Source organism: Nannobrachium achirus (assembly GCF_963921795.1).
Source record: "Nannobrachium achirus genome assembly, chromosome: 10".
In the NCBI taxonomy this organism is placed as follows: Eukaryota; Metazoa; Chordata; class Actinopteri; order Myctophiformes; family Myctophidae; genus Nannobrachium; species Nannobrachium achirus.
The window spans coordinates 34,560,691-34,582,055 of NC_137819.1; the positions used below are offsets into that span (position 1 = coordinate 34,560,691).

Consider the following 21,365-nt stretch of genomic DNA (forward strand, 5'->3'; position numbering starts at 1 on the left):
TGAGCCGCGGAGCTAATTAATCAGCTCTTCTTGTGTGCCTCGTCTTGCTGACAGCTGTTGGAGGATAGGCGGTGTCTGTGTGACTGTGTGAGAGTGAGAGAGTGTGTGTGTGTGTGTGCGCGCGCCCTCTCTCACCCTCCGTTGCTTGTGTATTCCTGCGGTCCTTATGTACTACTATGCATGGTACTTAAGAGGTGATATAGGTGTTGCCTAGCCTTCCTTGGCCCTTAGTCTTTGTGTGCATTTTCTATGTCAAGTCCTCTGTGATGTCCACACCCAGGTAACTGAAGCTGCTCAGGATACTGTTTTGTTCTGCTGAATGTCATTTTCAGTTTCTTAAAAAATTGTTTGGAGAAGATCATTTAAATTTCATTTGACACTGATAGGTGCAGTTTTTACCAGTTAGTCAGTGTTCTGCACAACTTATAAAGTGTTGAGTGTGTTGCCAAATCCTTACAAGGAAGTGGTTGCAAGTAACTCAATTGGCCATTCATCTGGCAAAGGCTATTGTTGTCTGGTTTTTTATCTTCCTATCGCACACGCACACACACACACACACACACACACACACACACACACACACACACACACACACACACACACGCTGCATAGTAGACCAATATATTCCGTCAGAAACAGCAAAACAACAAGAGGGGGAAAGACTTGTGTTACAGCGCTTTGGTTTACAGCAGGTAGACTATTTAAGAGAACTGTAGAGCAGTGAACACTCTGAGCCCATATATGCAGGAATAAATTGTAAGTCAGACTTTGGAGAATGTGACAGATCGTGTCAGGGGAAAGTACTGAGCAGTTGACAGCAGTTGACAGTGCAAGGCAGTATGTGGTGGAGGCAGGGGCGTCATACCAAATTCTGGGCCCTGGGTACAAGGATTCACTGCGGGCCCCCCATGAATGTTAACTATTGAAAAATAGCAGGTACACAAGCTCGCAGCGTGGCACCGAGTGCCGCGCTTTTCATGTGAAGGACCCCCAAGATGGTATGTATTTGGCCACGGACCCCCATGTCAAAATATTTAGTTCCAGGGAGTAGGGACCCCCCAGGAGCAACATTTGAGTTACAAATGTTTGCTTAAAAAAATACATATATTCAAAGATTTTCACTCATTTTCACGACTTTTCAAAAATAGCTGATCTACAAGCTGTGAGCTTGTATATCTGTTATTTTTTAATTGCTAAAGTTACTAGGGCCCCTCCACCTTGGGCCCTAGTAACTCAGTCCCACTCCCCCCCCCCCCCCCCCCCCCCCCCCTTGTGACGCCCCTGGGTGGAGGTCGACAGTTAGAGGCTGGAGAGGGGGAAGTAGTATATGATTGACAAGCTCCAACATGGGAAACCAAACACCTGCCACGCGACCAAAGGAGAATCCTCCGCTGGGCCTGGACAAGGGAAATATTCAGCTCCTGAGGTTCAGGCAGGGCAAGCGACCCGTTGCCACAGTGCACGGTACAGACACAGCTAAGGCAGAGGGCCGGCCACCCACCCTAGAGCAGGGGTCTTCAACGCTTTCAGGCCAGGGACCCCTTAGCTGAGTGAGATATGAAACAGGGACAACCTTTTCAGAGATTCCATAGTTTCGTCGTTTGACAGCACAATCATCGATTTTTGGATTCATGTCAGTTTGTGTTTTCAGATATTTAACCACTTGAACCGTCAATACTTAAAAAAAACTTGACCTTTCACTCTGTACTCTTTTTCCCCTCTACACCAAAACTCTTTGCCGAAAATAGCTGATCTACAAGCTCACAACGCCTCACGCTGCGAGGCGTTGTGAGCTTGCCTTGTAGATCTGCTATTTTTGGCTAAAGTTCTCCGAATATGGACGCTGGGGTTCAAGTGGTTAATATATAAAAGGAGGAAAAAAAATAAGTTTCTATCACACAAAGATTTGGAGGACCCACGGTAGTGACTCTGAGGAACCCCTAGGGGTCCCGGACCCCCTGTTGAAGACCCCTGATGTAGGAACTGGGTTTGGCTCCACCCCTTTCTTAGACCACTTCATAGCGGGTGCTTCTGTATTTACTCCTACTAACAACATTACATGTTTAAGGCAGTGGTGCTGCAGAGAGTTCTTCCTATTAAAGGGAGAGTGTGTACTCGTCACTGTCGCAAAAAAGGTTTGCTCAGGGTGGGGAGGACGACGTCAGGCCTCTGTTCTAAAATGTCTAGAGTAGACAACTAGTTTTTTTTTGTTATCAATTATTTTTATTTTCCATAATCAAAAGAAAAATGCAATTAACATACAAACAACACAAACAATAGCAAAACAAGAAAAGGAAAAGAAGACCCACCCACCCCCTTTCCCCGGACCAACACGGAATGTACAATAGTGCATGCCTGTGCTAGGCTGTTACCACTATATAGTGATTTCTTGAATCATAGCCTTAAGCTTATCTGCAATGTCCGACCACATATTAATGTTTTCTTCTTTTGCTCCGTGTAACCTTGCTATCGACTGCTCTAAATATACTATATCTAGAAAGGTTAAGGCCCACTGGCGAAACGTTAACGTATGAGGAGGTTTCCACCGCGTAGCTACCATCTTCTTCGCCGCCGTTAATCCAGCAAAGAAGATGCGCTTGCGTATATTGTTTAGTTGCAACTGTGAGACGTCATTTAATAAAAATAAAGAAGGAGAAGATATGATATTGATACTAAAAATAATTGAAAGTTTTGAGGCAACCATATTCCAGAATGACGACACATTTGGGCATTCCCAAACCATGTGAAGGAAGGTACCAATACTATTTGAGGCGCAGAGAGTGCAGTTGGGATTATTCAAAATCCTCATAGCACATAGTCTGCGAGGAGTTAAATAAGTCCGATGAACAAAATTTAAATGAATTTGTTGATGGTCTGGATTTCTAGAAGATAGCCTAATGTTAGACCATACTGTGTCCCAACAAAAGTCAGGGTCCAAATTTGGTACATCATTCCTCCAAACAGTATCAACAGATAGGGGCCCATAACTACAGTCTGAGTAGACAACTAGTTGTTCAGATTTGTCTTTCTCCATTTCACCTTGCGCCGCACACTGTTCCACACCTGTTTGAGATACATGTCTCTCTTGTTTCACCCCAGTTGTCTGTTATTTGCATATCAGATTGTAATGGAATACCAGGAATATGATGTGCATGCATATTATGCTTTGAATGTATTGACGCTTGTTTTGCTTATACACATACTGTATATAACTGTGTGTGTGTTGTGTGTGTGTGTGTGTGTGTGTGTGTGTGTGTGTGTGTGTGTGTGTGTGTGTGTGTGTGTGTGTGTGTGTGTGTGTGTGTGTGTGTGTGTGTGTGTGTGTGTGTGTGTGTGTGTGTGTGTGTGTGTGTGTGTGTGTGTGTGTGTGTGTGTGTTAGTCGCAGGGGCAGATAGAGGAGGAGAGACAGAGGGTCAATGCTTCCATTGTGTCCATGGAAGAAGAGCTAGAGGGTTGCAGAGAGCAGGGGGAACAGTGGAAGAGCCTGCTGGAAGCCTCCTCAGAAGAGCTGAACAGCACCAAGCAGGAGTAAGTGTTTCACATAATGTCAATTATACACATAGGGCACATATCAACCCATACAGCATGCACTGGATCTTTCGTATTGCCAGTTTGCCGTGTGCAGTTAAAGGGATTATTGTAACTTCATTTTAACCATGATAGATTCATTAAAAACACCCATTATTTTCTCTGGTGACTCATGATATCATCCTAATTCGTGAGCAGGCTGTGTTTTTCCAATAACTTTTTTCAATTATCTTGAATATTTATTTATTGTATTGTTTTTTCTCCCCATTTTTCTCAAAGATTATTACAAATAATTGAAAACAGTTATTGAAAAAACACAGCCCGCTCACGTATTAGGATAGTATTATGAGTCACCAGAAAAAAATAATGTGTTTTTAATGAATCTATCATGGTTAAAATGGAGTTTGAATGGGTGTGTATGGGGAAATGTCCTGGAAGAGGATGGCCTGATAACATGTACATTAAATATCTAAATACTGAATGAAGCAAATTAAAACCTGTTCAGGGTGTTCCCAAAAGCCTGATTAGACGATAACATGACCAAAAGTTCTTTTGAACGTGAAATATCCCTTTAACTATGTACATAATCTATGTACAGTGAGCTCACTGGGCCTACTCAAGGCTGCTCTGCATGCTCCAAATTAATCCATCCTTATTGATAAGACACCATTGTACTCCTTTGAGGGTTGACCCCGCCTTCTTCTGGTTCCGAACGTGCCATTGGAGAGGTGGGGTGGGTGGAGAGTAAAAACAACTATGTGTGCTGCTGACATCTTTTTGTAGTAATCCACCCACCCAGTTCGGTGGGTGGATGGATTAATTTGGAGCATGTAGCTTGCCTCCCTATAGAGCAGTGTTTCTCAAAGTGGATTCCAGGGACTCTGTCGGTTGCTTTAGGGGGGTCTAAATTGACCCATACGGTCTGTAACTCTGACAGTGTACAAATGGAACCAAATGAACCCTAACGGGTCCATTTGGTTCCATTTGTACACTGTCAGAGTTAAGAGGAGACCCTGAAATGGGAAAGTTTGAGAAACACTGCTATAGAGTTAAGGGTTACTTTATCAGTGGCGCCACCTACAGTACACAGTCTAATGTTATGTTATTGTTATAAAGCATTTTTTATATTTTTGAGTTATTGTACTGTAACTATAATAATACAGGGTGATAAGCAGTTTATTGTGCATTACAACCCATGGTTGTAATGCATTATAGACAGGGACCTATGAAACAGTACATACACTACATACAGGATCAATGCTGAGACTTAGATTTTACTGCATGGTATTGTTACTGAATGGCACAGGACATTGTTCAGTCTTATTACATCAGTGGTTCTCAACCTGTGGGTTGGGACTCCCAGGGGGTCCCCACATTACTTTTTTTTGGGGGGGGAGGGGGACCCCCAGAGGACAGTGAAGTGACAATTTTAAGACCTTAATACCTAAAATAAATAGAAGGAAAGAAAGAAAAAATACCTTTATTGCATCAAAAGTAGCCAATAAACTGCTATAAAAACTGGTCAAGTAATATAAGAAAGAGGGAAACTCTTTCTACAAGCTCACAATGCCTCGTGTTGCGAGGCGTTGTGAGCTTGTAGGTCTGCTATTTTCACAATTTGTATCTGTGGAACCAAACTAGAGTCAAACTAAATTCAATGTCTCAACTACTACATTCCAAGTGCTTATCAGGATGGGGGTCCTCAGTTTAAGTATGATTATTTTGGCATGTCGCGGCCTGAAAAGCTTGAGAACCACTGTATTATAACACCATTGTGTCCTACTGGCTTTGGTCCAGAGCTCTTTCTTATATTGTATTTCTTTGTAATGCATGCATTCTTTTTCACTCGACTCTTTGTTGGGCAGGAACGTGCAGCCCAGCAGCAGTCAAATGTGAGAGAAGAAATTAATTTCACTGTTTGTTTTGAGAATCATAGCTTAGTTCCCTGTGATCAAAACCTCACGAGATATAGACATGCTTAATTATTTTTGCGTGTTTATATCTCAAAGTATTTACTCTCTCTCTAATGACTGACTTCTGATTTTATTGATAAGCCTTACTAACTATAAAACTTTACCTTATTAATCATCTAAGCAAATCATCAACCCAGATTTAAACCAACCCAAATAATCAATCAAGTTACCAATCATCAATCATTACCTGTGATTCCTTGTTGTGGGCGTTCAAATGGTTGGACACACACTATTTTGAACACTTTCATCTATTCCAATTAAAATGATTGGCTTGGATTTGTAAGTGAGATGTAACTGTGATCTGTGATCTTAAGAAGTTGAAGGCGGTATGTTTGGGGATAAATCATGTAGCAAAGCTCTCTTCCTAAACAAGAAACATTTTGGACGTTGTTTTTCGCTTTTATCCCTTAGACTCTAAGGGATAAAAACAAACACCCAGAATTTGTCTCTAAGGCTTAGAGTGATGTGCTTAGTTTTTTTCTTTGTTGGTATCTTTGGTGTTGTAGCTATTGAAATTGTGTGTAGGTGTGTCTGTGTGTATCTATTCATGTGTGTGTGTGTGTGTGTGTGTGTGTGTGTGTGTGTGTGGATAGCATCCAAGTACAATCATGTGACATGTGTCACTGCACTGTCTTTGTGTTTGTTTATGTGTTTTACTGTCTGTTTCTCGCCAGGCTCCTGAAGTCTCGTTTGGAGAAGGAGGAATTTGAGGGAGAGCTGAAGGATCTTCAAGACTCACTTTTGGCAATGAAGAAGCAAATGCCAGGGTTTGACGATGAGCACTCGTATGCAGAGGTAATTCGCCCCCATATGCTAGGGAGCATGGATTAAAGCTGTTATGTGGGACAAATTGTGTGGGTTTATCTTCTCTGTTGGGTTTTGTGCATGTACTGGGTGTGTTTGTGACTGAAAAGCCTCTTTGCAATCATAATGTGCACATGTACGCACGCACGCGCACGCACGCACACACACACACACACACACACACACACACACACACACACACACACACACACACACACACACACACACACACACACACACACACACAACACAAACACAAACACACTCCTTTACTGCTATATATGTTACAGTATATCTACTTGTTGGGACCACAAGTTGACAACACTCATTCCCCAACCTCTCACCCTAACATCACCGGCCACACCACTACTGTACATACCTAACCACAACCCTTAACCTTAATGTTAGCCCTAAAATAGTCTCTTGAGAAGCGTGGACCGGAAAAATGTCCACAAAGCTATCGGTACACACACACACACACACACACACACACACACACACACACACACACACACACACACACACACACACACACACACACACACACACACACACACACACACACACTCACTCTTTGGTGATGGCTAGCCAGATTAGAGAGACAGAGACACAGACGCAGAGACAGACAGACAGACACTATTGCTTTGTGTATGCTCTGCGTGTTTCTCTCTCTTTTTCAGCCTTCTACACACAAACACACACACACACACACACACACACACACACACACACACACACACACACACACACACACACACACTCAGACTCATGAGCATTATTCATCTTTGATCAATTAAATCTCAAGGACCTCCAACGTTGCCATGACGACCTGAAGAGGACGCGCTCAGAGCTCGACCGCCAAAACGGCGAGTTGGAGAAGAAGAGTGAAGAGATGGAGGCCCTGAGGAGAGCTGGAGAGGAGAGAGAGGCTGAGCTGATGGCTGAGATGGACCGGGTGAAGGAGCAGGCCAAGAAGGACAAGGAGGAGATGGAGAAAGCGCTGGAGAAGATGAAGGAGGTGAAGTGGCTTCATTCAGACTTCCATATCCATGATTTTATTTTATTTTATTGTCTCCACCAGCCGAAGGCATGGGGGAGAGTATGTTTTCCCCTCCGTCCGTCCGTCCGTCCGTGCGTGCGTGCGTCCGTCCGTCCATCCGTGCGTCCTCGCAGTTTGTGAGCACCTAATCTCAGTCGCCGTTGGCACGGTCGCTGCCAAAGTGAGCACACACATTCCCTGGATGCCAATCTAGAACCTCTGCCCTAAATTTTTCAAATGGGCCTTTTCTAGCGCCACCTAGTGGCCGATGTTCGCAAAACACATTTCTGTGCACTACTCTTACAGATTTTGTCCAAAAATCCTACAAATCGGTAGGCAGTATCTCGACAGTCATGTGATCGACACGGATCTGTCCGATTTTGCATATTCCATCCTGATTGGCTAAGATTGGCTTCCAAAGTTTGTAGGATTGAGCCGTTTTGAACAAAATGCCTCAAATCACAAACGCAAAGTGCAATCATCATGAAATCGCGCACACAGGTTCCCACTAGGCCGAGGAAGAAATGCCACTTAATTATTTTTAAATCAGCCTCATGGTGGCGCTATAACAGGCCGATTCGTGGTTTTACCTATAACTCCACCGATCAGTTTCAAACTTTGTAAGCGCACTCCCTAGAGGCTAAGGATAAACCTTTGCCCTGCATTTTTCACATCAGCCTTTTATAGTGCCACCTTTGGGCCGACTTATGTAAAACACATTTTTGGATATTACTCATTGAGATTTTATCCAAAAATCATGCAAATCGGTACACAGGATCTCTATAGTCATGTGATCAAGTCCGATCCGTCTGATATTTCATATTCCATCCTGATTGGCTAATATTAGCTTCCAAAGTTTGCAGGATTGCTCCGCTTTTGAACAAAATGCCTCAAGTCATCAACGCAGCTTGCGATTACCGTGAAATTTGCCACACATATTCCCACTAGGTCAAGGAACAAATGCTACCTTTTTCACATTGGCCTGTTATAGCTCCACCATTAGGTAGACTTTAGCAAAACACATTTTTGGAACACAATGCTTCAAATCATGCATGCAGCGTCCGATTGCCATGAAAGATCTAAGGTGAAGAACATATGCCACCCTTTTTACATTGGCCTATTATACAGTAGCACCACCAGGACGCACGGCCTGGTGGAGACCTGTGCTCGGAAGAGCACTGCTTCTAGTTTAGACCTGTAACTCCATTATTCAACAAATCGATTAACCTTGTGTTCGTAGCCCAACGTTGTCATGCAGAAATAGTGAAAATAGCTGATAGACAAGCTTGTGTGGCAAGCCGAAAATAGGGATTAATTATTGATAAATTCTTTTATAAAATTACTTATGTTTTTTATAATCAACCCTTCCTTTCATTAGTCCCGCTGATTGTTGCCTAGAATTCCCATGGTCATTTACGGTATCTTCATGGAACAAGCTAAATCGGATCACATCAAAATGTGTGTCAGGGCCGTTATTAGGCAGTCCTGTTGGCTATTACTGTATCTCATTGCAATGTCCACAAAACTTTTACTGCATTCATGAGGTCAGTCTATTTCACGGAAACATTCGTCAGCTGTTCCTAAAGGTTTTAGTCGGCGGTGTATTAGAATTTCATTTTTAAATTTAGCCCCTATGTCAAGAGTCTTCAACAGGGGGTCCGGGACCCCTAGGGCGTCCTCAGAATTACTACATGGGGTCCTCCAAATCTTTGTGTGATGGAAACTTTTTTCTCTCCTTTTTTATATTAACCACTTGCCAAAAATAGCAGATCGGCTATTTTCGGCAAAGAGGTTTGGTGTAGAGGGGAAAAAGGGCAGACTAAGTTCATAGTAAAAGGTCAATTTATTAAGTATTGATGGTTCAAATGGTTAAATATCTGAAAACACTATATGAAAAAGGTTGTGCAGGTCCCTGCTTCATCTCTCTCAACTAAGGGGTCCTTGGCCTGAAAACGTTGAAGACCCCTGTCCTATGTCTCAAGCTATATTTCTCTCTGTGTCTGCAGTCGGTGAAGAACACAGCTGACCAGGGGCCCAACCAGGAGCTTCAGGAAGCAAACGCTCGTCTCAGGGAGAGACTGGCCCGCATGGTACTACACAACCACACAATAACCACATGCATGTGACCACAGTATTACACACAGGCACATATGTATGGTACAAAGGAAGTTACGGCCATCCCCCGCACAACACTCCCACATATGAATTTTGATTTCCAGTGAAAGGATGTAAAACCCTGGAGCTGGTGTGGTGCCCACAAGATTCCATTCATTTCAGTTTAGTCTAGATAGAAGTACTTGTTGGCACCTACGTTACATTATCATATTGTATTAAAGCATTTCAATTGATATGGTCCCTGGGGAAAAAAGGTTGACGAACATAATTCAAGCGTCCATGACTTCCTTAACACTGCAATGATGTTTAGCAATAATGATTCAGTTATTCAGCTTGACTAAATTATTTTGTTTGTTTGTTGTTTTAATGACTAAATAGAAAATGTAAACTAACACAAATTAAAGACAAATTGTCCACCTCTCTGCCCTCACTCTACAATGTCCTTTGAATAAATAGTTGCATAAGAATTATCATTAAGATAATACGCCTATAAGCAAACATGGTTTCATTCATTCACTTTACAATTCACATACAACAAAGCTCCCTCATATCTACTGTTCCCAGTCAAATGTGTACCCGTAGAGCGTTAATTTAACTCTGAAATGAAAAATAATAACTAGAAAGGTGCAATTCTGGGAAATTGCAAGTGTGGTTGCACTGACGAGAGTAGCGAGGAATCCACTGGGAGATGAATTCCGTCTTACCATTTATATTATATATTGTGATGTCATGTGAAGCATGATAACCGTGACAACAGTGTGTGAAGCATGACCAAAAGCTTCGCTTTTCTGTTGTGCAGCCTTACAACCCGGATAACATTACTCAAAAAGTTAACAAAACAGGTTCACCTTGCTGGCAAGAGATTCTCGGACCGAATACAATAGCGTGTTGCCTATAGCAACCACACTAATTAAATTAACCCTCTGGATATGTTCCTGTCTCTCCAGAGGATCCACTCCAGCACGCCCCTGGCCTCGGACAGCGAGGAGACGCTGGAGGCCCTGGAGGACGAGAACCGCTCCCTGAAGTCTCAGCTGGAGGAGGCCAAGAGAGGAGCGTCCCGCCTGGGGAAGGAGCGGGACGAGCTGAGCCGCAGGCTGGAGGAGCGCGACGTGGAGAGAGACTCGCTGAGGAGGGGCAAGAGTGACCTGGAGGAGCAGAAGAGACTGCTGGACCGTGCACTGGACAAGATCAACAAGGAGGTACTGGGTGCACGGCTGGGGCGTGGAGTCCAGTGGTTCTCAAACTTTGACTGTGTACAAATGGAACCAAATGGACCCGTCACTCTCTCTCTCTCTGTCTCTCCTCCACCCTGTGCAGATGGAGCTCATGATGGCAGACTCCCGTCAATCGGTGGTGACTCTGCAGACGCAGCTGGATGAGTACCGGGAGCGCTCCAGGAAGGACCTGCTGGACGCCCAGCGCAACAGCAAGGACCGTCTGGCCGAGCTGCAGCGGGCCCAGGGCAGCCTCAAGACACTGCAGGAAGAGGTAATGGACACAGCACACATACTGTAAGAAGGGCCTCAAAATAAAATGGTTTGCAAAGTGTTTGATTTTCATTATTGATTTACCCAGGGAAGTGTAGCCCACTGGTTCCCAAACAGTGGGTCAGGACCGATTTGCGGGTCACGGACACATTTTTATGGGTCACGACTCAAGTTAAAAACTTGAGAAAAATCATCATGAGCTCCAATGTAGGAAAACTACATTTCCAATTAATTTATTACAACGTTTCGGTAGTTCAGACCTTCATCAGACATGATGCCTTATGAAGGTCTGAACGACCGAAATGTTGTACTAAATGTATTGTGAGTGAAGACAGTGTGCGGGACTCCTTCTTTCCAGTTCTCAACGTCACTGTTCCAACGCACCTATCCTTGTAGGTGTGCTTAAGGACTTCTCCCCTAACTTTTCCTACATTTAAAAAAAATATATATTCTAAGACATTTTCCCCTCACAAAGAGTTTTTTTTTAAACAAACAAACAAACAGATCTAAGAAATGCCATGAATAAAAGTAGTGAAAATAGACGATCTACAAGCTCACAGCGCGGCGCAAAGTGAAGCGGTGTGTGCTTGTAGATCTGCTATTTTGACTAGTTTGGGTCTCGGACTAACTTTTCTCTTTTGGGTCTTGAGCTAAAAGATTTGGGAACCACTGGTGTAGCCGCTTTTCCAGAAATGGGCAATTCCTTGTCCAAGCAATATAATCTTGATCGTGAGCTGATCAAGAATAAAGAGAAACTAAACCAGCGCTCACCACCTCCCCCCTGGTGTTCAGGTCTCTCGTCTGAAGAAGGATCTACTGGTGTGCAGCGAGGAGAGGGACAGCGCCCAGCTGGAGAGAGACCTGCTCAGCAGTCGCCTCAAGCACCTAGAGAGTGAGCTGGATGCAGAGAAGAGCAGCCACGGCGAACGCGCCCGGGAGGTCAGGGGGTTAGAGGTGAGGGGTTAAGAAGCACTGGTGGTTGGTCAAAAGGTCACTGGAGGGGTCTAAAGATGGCAGCGAGGGTCAAACACCCGGCTGAGGTGGTGTGACTGGACCATTTTCCTTGACGAGGTCAAGAAATCTGAAATAACTGTAAAGGCGCTCGGGTGGCACAGGGGTAAAGTTCCTTTCTTACTTATTTTTTACTTGACCTTGTCATGGAAAACGTGTCAGTCACACCATCCTCTCTACCAGCCACTACTGTAGTCACATGTGCGTGTGTGTGCGTGCATATACTCATTTTTTATTAATGCACATTTCTCTGTGTGTTTCTCAGGATAAAATTAAGACTCTGGAGATTGAGTTGGACGAGGAGCGGAGCAGCGTGGAGCTTCTGAACGACCGCATTGCACGGAGCAGAGAACAGGTACTGGAGGAGGAAAATCCCCCGTGAACATGGACATCATTTGAATAATGTTCCACGCATGCAAAGACACTGGGCCAAAAAATTATTTCCATATAGATTGCAGTGTTCAGCACAGCCCCGTGGCCTACATGCAGTGGTGGAAAAAAGTACTAAAATGTTTTACTTAAGTAAAAGTATCAATACTGCAATGTAGATATACTCTGTTACAAGTAAATGTCCAGAATTCAAAAAGTATGTAAAAGTATGAAAGTGTTGGCATCAAAATGTACTAAAAGTAAAAGTACAAAATGTTTGAAAATAGCAGATCTACAAGCTCACAACGTGTTGCGATGCGACGCATTTTGTGAGCTTGTAGATCGACCATTTTCAAATAGCCAATGTATAAAATGTATGTTTTATAATATTATAAGTTATATCTGCAAAGTAACTAATAACTAAAGTTTTACAACATTTGGATCGGAGATGTAGTGGAGTAGAAGTAAAAGTTTTGGAAATTGGAAATACTCAAGTAAAGTACAAATGCCTCAAAATTGTACTCAAGTACAGTAAATGTATTTAGTTACTTTACACCCCTGCCTACATGTAGGGCTGTCACGATTATGACATTTTACATTACAATTAATTGTCACTCAAATAATTGCGATTAACGATTTAAAGCTGTACTGTGGAAGCTGCTCAACTAGTGGTCAGTAGCGGTATTGCTTTTTTCGGCCGGAGTCGCGGACCCCCGTTCCGGTGGTCCGCGGACCACCACAGCCGTCACGAGCACCTCCGCCTCGCCGATACGATTCCGTAGAGCCGTCTCCTGTCATTTTTAGACCAGGATTGAGGGAGTAGCAAGCAAGATTCCTTCACCAATGTAAACACAGAGGGAAGCTACTTCCTTTAGAGACAGCAAGACTCGCTGTGATTGGCCGGTGGTGTATGATCGGCACTGTGATTGGCCGGTAGTGTATCATGTGGGAGATGACATCATTTTGCCGGGAAATTCTCCCCCCCTCACAACTCATAGAAAACATATAAAGAGAAGGCTTCAGAAGCTGAAAATAACAGAGTGGGTGTTCTAAAACTTTAGCGATTTAACAGTTAGGACAATTTTAAGATTTGTTTTATAAGAAAAGTTACATGGTATAACTTTAATTGTGTTTTTTTCTGTTTACATTTCTGTTTGGCTTTTAGGCTTTGAAGTTATACATGGCAGATATGACACATAACCTAAATATACAAAGAAATGACTGACATATTTGACAACTTCATACTTATTGATGCGACGCGTTGTGAGCTTGTAGATCTGCTATTTCCACTATTTTTTACATGGAAACGATTATGAAAAATAATCACGATTTTGTCAAATAATCGCGATTAGTCGATTATGTAATAATTGTGACAGCCCTGCCTACATGTTCTGCTTGCTTGTTCTTGCACAGATTGACCAGCTGCGAGCAGACCTGCTGCAGGAACGCTCTGCGAGACATGACCTGGAGATGGACAAGAGCTCACTGGAGAGACAGGTAGCGACCACACACTGCACAACATTTATATCTCCTCACATGATGAGCATTGCGGCAAGTATCATGCAACACATTTCTCCCTTTCAGTTGAAAATATGTCATTTTTCATGAACGAAAGGGTTGTGTTTGATGAATAATGCATTGAATTGTTAACTTGTCCATACACAATATAACACTACGGCTAACATCTCTATTATTCAGTGGCCTAGTGAGCCAGTATCTGTTTCACTACACATTAAAGAGATTTTTCATTAACATCACCAGGTGTCGCTAATTGAAACAAATGACTACCATGAAATACCTTATACAGAATGGTGGTTTTTAGCTGCTGACAAATTCTGTCTGTTCTCATTACCAGTGTTCTGATCTAGAGAATTCATTTACTATGCTTCCACGTGACACATCGGAATGGCATATTTGCTCTAAGTGTCATCTTTTGATGCCATGGTACCTACCTACATGAAGGCCCACACACACACACACACACACACACACACACACACACACACACACACACACACACACACACATTCATTCTTTATTTTTGGCACTATTTTACTTGGCTAAAAAACTTCATTAACATCTTCAAATTGAATTGGTTTTTAACAGTCATGGAGTTTCAATATCCTTGCCGAGTTCCACTCGATTCAAAGCAAAACCTTACAAATGTGAAGTGAAATAGCTGATTGGCTGTTTGCTATTTTTGTTTTATACAACAAAGTATAAACGGCTTATTGGTAAATTGACCTGATCTTCTTTGTTTGCCCTCACAGGTGAAGGAGCTGAAATGTCGTGTGGCAGACATGGAGGGCCAGAGCAGGCCCTCTAGTGGTATAGCTCTGCTGGAGAGCAAAGTACAGGAGCTAGAGGAGAGGCTACACAGCGAGGAGAGGTAGAGTCCCCACAAACACACACAGGGGCGTCACAAGGGGTAGGAAAGTGGGACTGAGTTACCAGGGCCCAAGGTGGAGGGGCCCTAGTAACTTTAGCTATCGAAAAATAGCAGATATACAAGCTCACAGCGCGGCACCGAGTGCCGCGCTGCGAGCTCGTAGATCTGCTATTTTTGAAAAGTCGTGAAAATGTGCGCAAATCTTTGAATATATGTATTTTTTAAGTGAACATTTGTCACTCAAATTTTGCTTCTGGGGGGGTCCCTGGAACTAAATATTTTGAGATGGGGGACCATGGCCAAATTCACATCATTTTGGGGGTCCTTCACATGAAAAAGTTTGACCATCACTGACATGGAAATATAGGTTTCTTGCACACATTTTCACAATTTAAAAAAATAGCAGATCTACAAGCTCGCAGTGAGCTTGTATATCTGCTATTTTTCAATAGTTAACATTCATGGGGGGGCCCACAGTGAATCCTTGTACCCAGGGCCCAGAATTTGGTGTGACGCCCCTGAACACACACGCACACAACATGGAGGAGTGGGATCAATAAATGCAGTCTCTTAAATTATAGGTGTATAGAGAGCTACAGGAATGATGTGATCTTTTTTTTGTAGGCCAACTCAGAATTTACTCCCACCATGTGTTCCGCCCTCAGATTTACAATGGCATTATGCATTAACTTTCACCCTGGCGTCCCTATTTTGGGCATGTGATTCTTTAAAAAATAGCAGTTCGATAAGCTTTGCTATTTGTTTTATTTTTATGTTTGAATAGGGCTTCTGCGGTTAATATAATGTAGAGGAAGGTGCTTTCAATGGCTCCTTTGTGTAAAATAACATGTCAGTGATGTGTGGCCTCCTTATGTGCTCTCCCAGAGAGAAGGCCAGTCTCCAGGGCTCTCACAGACGGATGGAGAGGAAACTGAAGGATGTGAACGCCACTCTGGACCAGGAGAGAAGCCAGCATGCTGAGCAGAGAGACCAGGTAAACCTACTGTATGATTGTAACTGGTAATATGCTGCCGTCAGCTCTAATGGTTTTTGTTTTAGTTTGCTTGCATTATGAATTGCGTGGAATTCATTGGTTCAGCTAAGATAAATGTAGAATTCAGATAATGTCAGCTAAGGCGCTCAGTCACAGGAATATAAATACTAAATTAACTTTCTGGCCCCCACAACCGTATTATCAAACAAAGTCCATTTGATACTCCAACCAGTTACGAGAAATTGAGATGCGGTATTTACTGGAGTAATTTGCTCCTGCTGATTCTCAAAATCTGACAATAACCAAGTTGGAAGACCACTTTCACTATAGGCTAATCCTAGTACTAGTATAGACAATTGATTGGAAGGATCACAAACTCAGGAAGGATCACAAAAGAGGGCACCAGTTTCCTGAAGTTTCTTTTTTTTTTCTTGAGATTTTTTCCTTTTTCCTTGCCTGATTGAGGGTCTAAGGACAGGAGGTGTTGTTTGTTTCAGTAACTTGTCATGTAATGATGCATTGTGGAGATTTTGTTCTCTGCATTTGGAGCAGTGGGCTGATCTAGGGGTGCTAGGGAAACAGTTAAACATCTTAAAATGGTAAAAATAGACGATCTACAGTACATTGACACGTTGTGAGCTTGTAGATCGGCTGTTTGAGCTATTTTAAAAATAGTACAAAACGCCAAAAAGGTTTAGGCAGTGTTTCGCTCAAGGACACTTTGGCACGAAGCCGGGAGTATAGAACCATGGATCTTCCAGTTCCCAGATGGCCCCTCTACCTCCTGAGCCACTGCTGCCAGTTAATGACATTAAATGTGGGCCTGTAAAGCCCTTTAAGACTGTAACAGTGATTAAAGGCTGTACAAATAAACCTGACTGGCTAATATTAGCTGTACTCTCTATGTCCAAACATAACCTCGCTTGGTCACCAGAACTTTCCCTAACCTTTCTTTAACCTTTCTGACTGCCCTCCCATTAACCCCTGTACGGTATGCCCCTGTAACCTCGCCACACCTCCTGTTCTCCACCTTTCTCTGTCCACTGTTTGGATTATCTGTCTTCCTCTATCCCACATAACCCACATTCCTGCAACCTTGTGCCTGTCCTGTATCACCTCATTCCTTCCATGACCTTCCTCTGCTAATGTCATCATGGGAGAGGCTGCGTTTGGGTGTTGTTGGCTGCAGGCGGACGGCCAGAGGGAGGCGCTCTGGAGCAGCAGTTAACAACTGTAATAATCGGGGCTTTCAAAGTGAGACAGTCAAATAGCTGAGTTGGTTACAGGTGTTGACTGTGTCAACAAGCCACACCCCACTGCCACACTGCATTGCCTGTGTTCTGCTTCTCTCTTCTCCTCTCTCTTCTCTAAATGATACATTTCATCTCCAACCGTTCGCCTCTCCCTTCCGCTGTCATGGGTTGTATTCACATGGTGGCCAATTTGCTCTTATATTATGCCCAGGGGCAGGAACCCCCACATAAGAGCAAAATGCCTGCCTTGTGAATAATAGTCATCATTCCAACATCCTACCTTCTCCCTCGGTCCCCATTCTCTCCAAAACCATTGGTTCCATCTCTGCCGCCCCTGCTGTCCTTCCCTCTGTTTCTCTCCTCTTTCATCCCCCTCTTTCTCCCTCCATTGTACTGTCCTTTTTTCTAAAGCCTCCACTCCTGAGTCCTCTCCCATAACCTCCTGCATTGCCCCATAACCTTCCTGCATCTCCCCCCGTTCGTTCGCTCCCCTCTAACCCCCCGCACGTCTCCCTCTGTCCCCAGCTGTCCCTGCGCGTGAAGGCTCTGAAGCGACAGGTGGACGAGAGCGAGGGGGAGGTGGAGCGCCTTGAGGGAGTCCGCCGCAAGGTCCTGCGGGACCTGGAGGAGCAGCAGGAGCTCCAGGAAGCCCTGCAAGCCAAAGTCACAGCGATGGAGTCTGAGATGAAGTAGGACCACACACAAAATATTCTTTCACCTTTTTTATGGGTTGAGTTTCAAAAACCTTCAAAGGATTTAGAAGACATTCATAGAATCGTGTCAAAAATATTCAAAGACTTGACCAAATGTTCAAGATTTTTCAAAAATATCAGATCTACAAGGTCCCGGCGCAGGTGCTGTCGCTGTGAGCTTGTACTGTATATCTGCTATTGTTTTATAGTTAAAGCATAATATTTTTGGAGCGGTGAAAGCGCTCCCAATAGACAGGTATGTCTGTGGGTGGGTGGCTGGCTATGTCTGTAGCCTGGCAATACCTTGAGTGGCCACACACAACACACAAGTTAAAGGAGGGGCGCTGTTGTGCAGGCACACACACACACAGCTTCTATGGCACTATTGTGCAGACTAGACACACACACATACACACACACACACACACACACACACACACACACACACACACGGTATAGCTGCTCAGATTCACCGCTCCACTTCGAACCGAGGTTTGATTTTTAAAGTAATAATACGTAATAAATGCGTTTTTATTTATTATTTATTTTGAATTATTTTATCTTATTTTTTACTATGTACAGGTATTACTTGTCTTGATTGTTTTTATGTATTTTCTTTTGTGCAGCACATTGGAAAACTTGTGTTTGTTAAAATGTGCTGTATAAATAAATTGGATTGGATTCGAATGGAATACAGGAACACAGTCACCCCTAATGCAAATATAATAATTATTAAAATCATAATAAAATGTATTTGGAAATATTAAGGTATGAACAACATGACCTTATACTATACATCACATTTCTTTTTTTTTTATAGTATTGTTAGTGTGGGGATTTAAGGGGAGCAAATGCTAATTTCGTGTTTTGCACAGATGTAGCCCAGGGCTTGCTCTAATGATTTAGCTAGGGCGCCCGAGCCGACAACCTTCGGGGTCGCCACAGTGGCCAAATCAAGTTGGGCGCCCATTGACTTTCTATACAGGAGGAAAATACCCAGAAAAACATTTTTTTTCTGGGTATTTAAGTAGGATCTGAGGGGTCTAACTAGGGGTTTGTCATGATGCTGAATCCATTGCAGGCATTTGCTTTGCACAAAAAACATTCCTTGGGCTAGAAATGGCCTCAGAAAACGATGCATGTATGGGTGAGCATTCATGTTAGTCGGAGGCCTTAGGGTTTTTTTCTTCTCGTGCTAGCCCTGGGCTACATCTGTGCAAACTTTTGGGCTTTGAGACAAATTTGCACGAAATTTGCATTTGCTCCCCTTAAATCCCCACACTATGTGGAATTAGGCTCTGTATGTGTATGTGACTTCTGAATATATAATCCACCAGGTGGCAGCACCCTATAATTACTTAAATCAATGTCACGCAATATACCCAAACACAAAGACATTGAAACTCCTCGGGCAAAGCGATCACATGCAAACATCTGTCATTGGGAAACTGGTTTCCATAGCTATTCAGCAGCCAGCAACCCATAAAAGTAGGCAAACCTTCTGTAACCAGAGATCGTGTTGCAATTAAAACCACTGCCTCTGGAACAACACATACTATGCCTGTTGGCCTAGAATCCAAGTACACCAAAGGCCTCCTCTTCTGCCCCTCTCTGGCCCTTCAGCAGGCCTTTTGTACTGACTACTTTTCTATTGTGGGTGAACAAAATTAGCACTCTGAATTCATGATCCGTCGTACGACATTGCTTATAAGTTTGTGCAGTGGTTCCCAAACTTTTTAGCTTGTAACCCTAAAGAGAAATTAGACGTTTGCCCGGGACCCAAACTAGTGAAAATAGCCGATCTACAAGCTCACAGCATGTCGCTTCGCGCTGCGCTTTGAGCTTGTAGATCGGCTATTTTCACTACTTCTTAAACATTTGTTTTCTAATTTATGGAATTTCTTAGATTTTTATTTTATTTATTCAACTTAGAAAAATCATTGATTTCTTTAATGAAAAACGTTGCTTTTTAAACCAAAATGTAGGAAATAAAAACATCAAGGGATCCATAAAGATTTGTCGGGGGCTGACCCAGTGTTTGGGAACCAGTGAGTTAGTGAATGTGTGCGTTACGGTTGTTCATCCTCTCCTTCTTGCGTTTGACTGTCTCAGGCGGAAGGGGCAGCAGACACGTCGCTCGGTGCTGGGCTCCTCCAACCTGAGCTCAGAGGACGAGGACGGCTTCTACGACAGCAACAGCATCACCTCCATCCTCAACGAGAGCCACCTTCAGACCACCAACTGCTAGACCAGGGCTCTTCAACAGGGGGTCAGGGACCCCTAGGGGGTCCTCCAAATCGTCTAATCCTTTTTATATTAACAACTTGAACCCTAGTGTCCATATTCTGAGAACTGTAGCCAAAAATAGCAGATCTACAAGCTCACAACGCCTCGCAGCGCTGCGAGGCGTTGTGAGCTTGTAGATCGGCCATTTTCTGCAAAGAGGTTTGGTGTAGAGTGGAAAAAGAGCAGACTAAGTACAAAGTAAAACGTCAAGTTTATTAGGTAATGACTGCTCAAGTGGTTAAATATCTGACACAAATTGACATGAATCCAAAATACACTGATGATTGTGCTGTCAGACGATGAAACTATATGGAATCTATGAAAAGGTTGTGGGGGTCCCTACTTCATCTCTCTCTCAACTAGGGGTCCTTGGCCTGAAAACATTGAAGACCCCTGTGCTAGACAATCTTTTAGCTGTCTAGCTCTCCCTATTAGCTCACCCTAGTGTAAATATGGACAGGGGAACAAGTGTGTTGGAGCCGAGGTGCAAGCAAAGGTGCGTCTTGCATTGCTCTGGAACTTGCAAACGAATATTTGGATGGTGAAATGACCATTTTGCAGGTCCCTTCACTACCATACCTAACCATAGATAGTTTTACACTTGGACAAACTCGATGCTGATACCGGTGTTGTTTGCACCTCAAAGACAACGGCACACTTGGCTACGCCCCCAAATAATACCTGCATGCGAGGATAGAGTAGGGGAAGACGGCATGAAGTCATGTAAATAGGCAAAATAATACATACCGGTAATAAGAAGAAATAGAGAATGTTCTATTGAAAATATTTCAGTGAAAAAGTTGCATATTCTACAGAGATTTTCATATAGAGGTACTCAGGGCTTGAAAAACTAAGTTGTATGGAAAACTAAGTTGCCAAGCGCTACATAATTGCCTTGTAATTTATAGAGCTGCAGATATATTCAGATATTGCTCAGAATGTGACAGGTTGCCAGGAAAATGAGATTTCATCTTGGTACCTTGTGCTGTTATTGCTTAACTGTTTTTCTTTCATTTCCCATATGTCATAAATTTGAAATGAAGTCTTTATGTTTGTCTGGGTTCAGTTGAGACATTACAAGAACAGAAAAACAGTTCTACTCTATATACTGTATATGCTTCAGCTAGACTTTAACTCCAGCTGTATGCACTTGCTCATGAAAACTGTGGTACACACAAATGTCACGTGGTTTCTCGGTTAACACTGTAATTATTTTTTATTTGGTTTGATTTATGCACGTTTTCCAACTTTAAATATCTGTGCTGTTTTAGAACAAAAAGCTTGCATATTTTGCCGGAGGTATGTTCGGAGGCATTATTATTGCTCTTTGCTCTGCAGTATGTGCTTGTGTTAGCCTGGGTGTGACATGTTGCATATCGTGACTGTCGGGAGGGAACTTTGTATGTCCAATGCTGTTACTT

General features: G+C 43.2%; 1 protein-coding gene across 2 annotated transcripts in view; it reads left to right on the forward strand.

The window, feature by feature from the left end:
• Positions 1 to 20,009, forward strand: part of cgnb (cingulin b) — a gene marked incomplete at its 5' end in the record, with an annotated part of 31,097 nt that extends 11,088 nt beyond the window's left edge. The window contains 14 exons of one of the 2 annotated variants that reach the window (XM_080735946.1): positions 3,381 to 3,529; positions 5,395 to 5,421; positions 6,177 to 6,297; positions 7,112 to 7,324; positions 9,352 to 9,435; positions 10,408 to 10,662; positions 10,781 to 10,951; positions 11,743 to 11,904; positions 12,227 to 12,316; positions 13,744 to 13,827; positions 14,601 to 14,719; positions 15,605 to 15,713; positions 17,492 to 17,655; positions 19,771 to 20,009. In XM_080735946.1, coding sequence (XP_080592072.1) covers positions 3,381 to 3,529; positions 5,395 to 5,421; positions 6,177 to 6,297; positions 7,112 to 7,324; positions 9,352 to 9,435; positions 10,408 to 10,662; positions 10,781 to 10,951; positions 11,743 to 11,904; positions 12,227 to 12,316; positions 13,744 to 13,827; positions 14,601 to 14,719; positions 15,605 to 15,713; positions 17,492 to 17,655; positions 19,771 to 19,906 — 1,884 coding nt within the window. In that variant the 3' untranslated portion in view covers positions 19,907 to 20,009. The remainder of the gene's footprint in view (positions 1 to 3,380; positions 3,530 to 5,394; positions 5,422 to 6,176; positions 6,298 to 7,111; positions 7,325 to 9,351; positions 9,436 to 10,407; positions 10,663 to 10,780; positions 10,952 to 11,742; positions 11,905 to 12,226; positions 12,317 to 13,743; positions 13,828 to 14,600; positions 14,720 to 15,604; positions 15,714 to 17,491; positions 17,656 to 19,770) is intronic. The other variant, XM_080735947.1, reaches the window with a different exon arrangement.
• Positions 20,010 to 21,365: the final 1,356 nt, after the last annotated feature.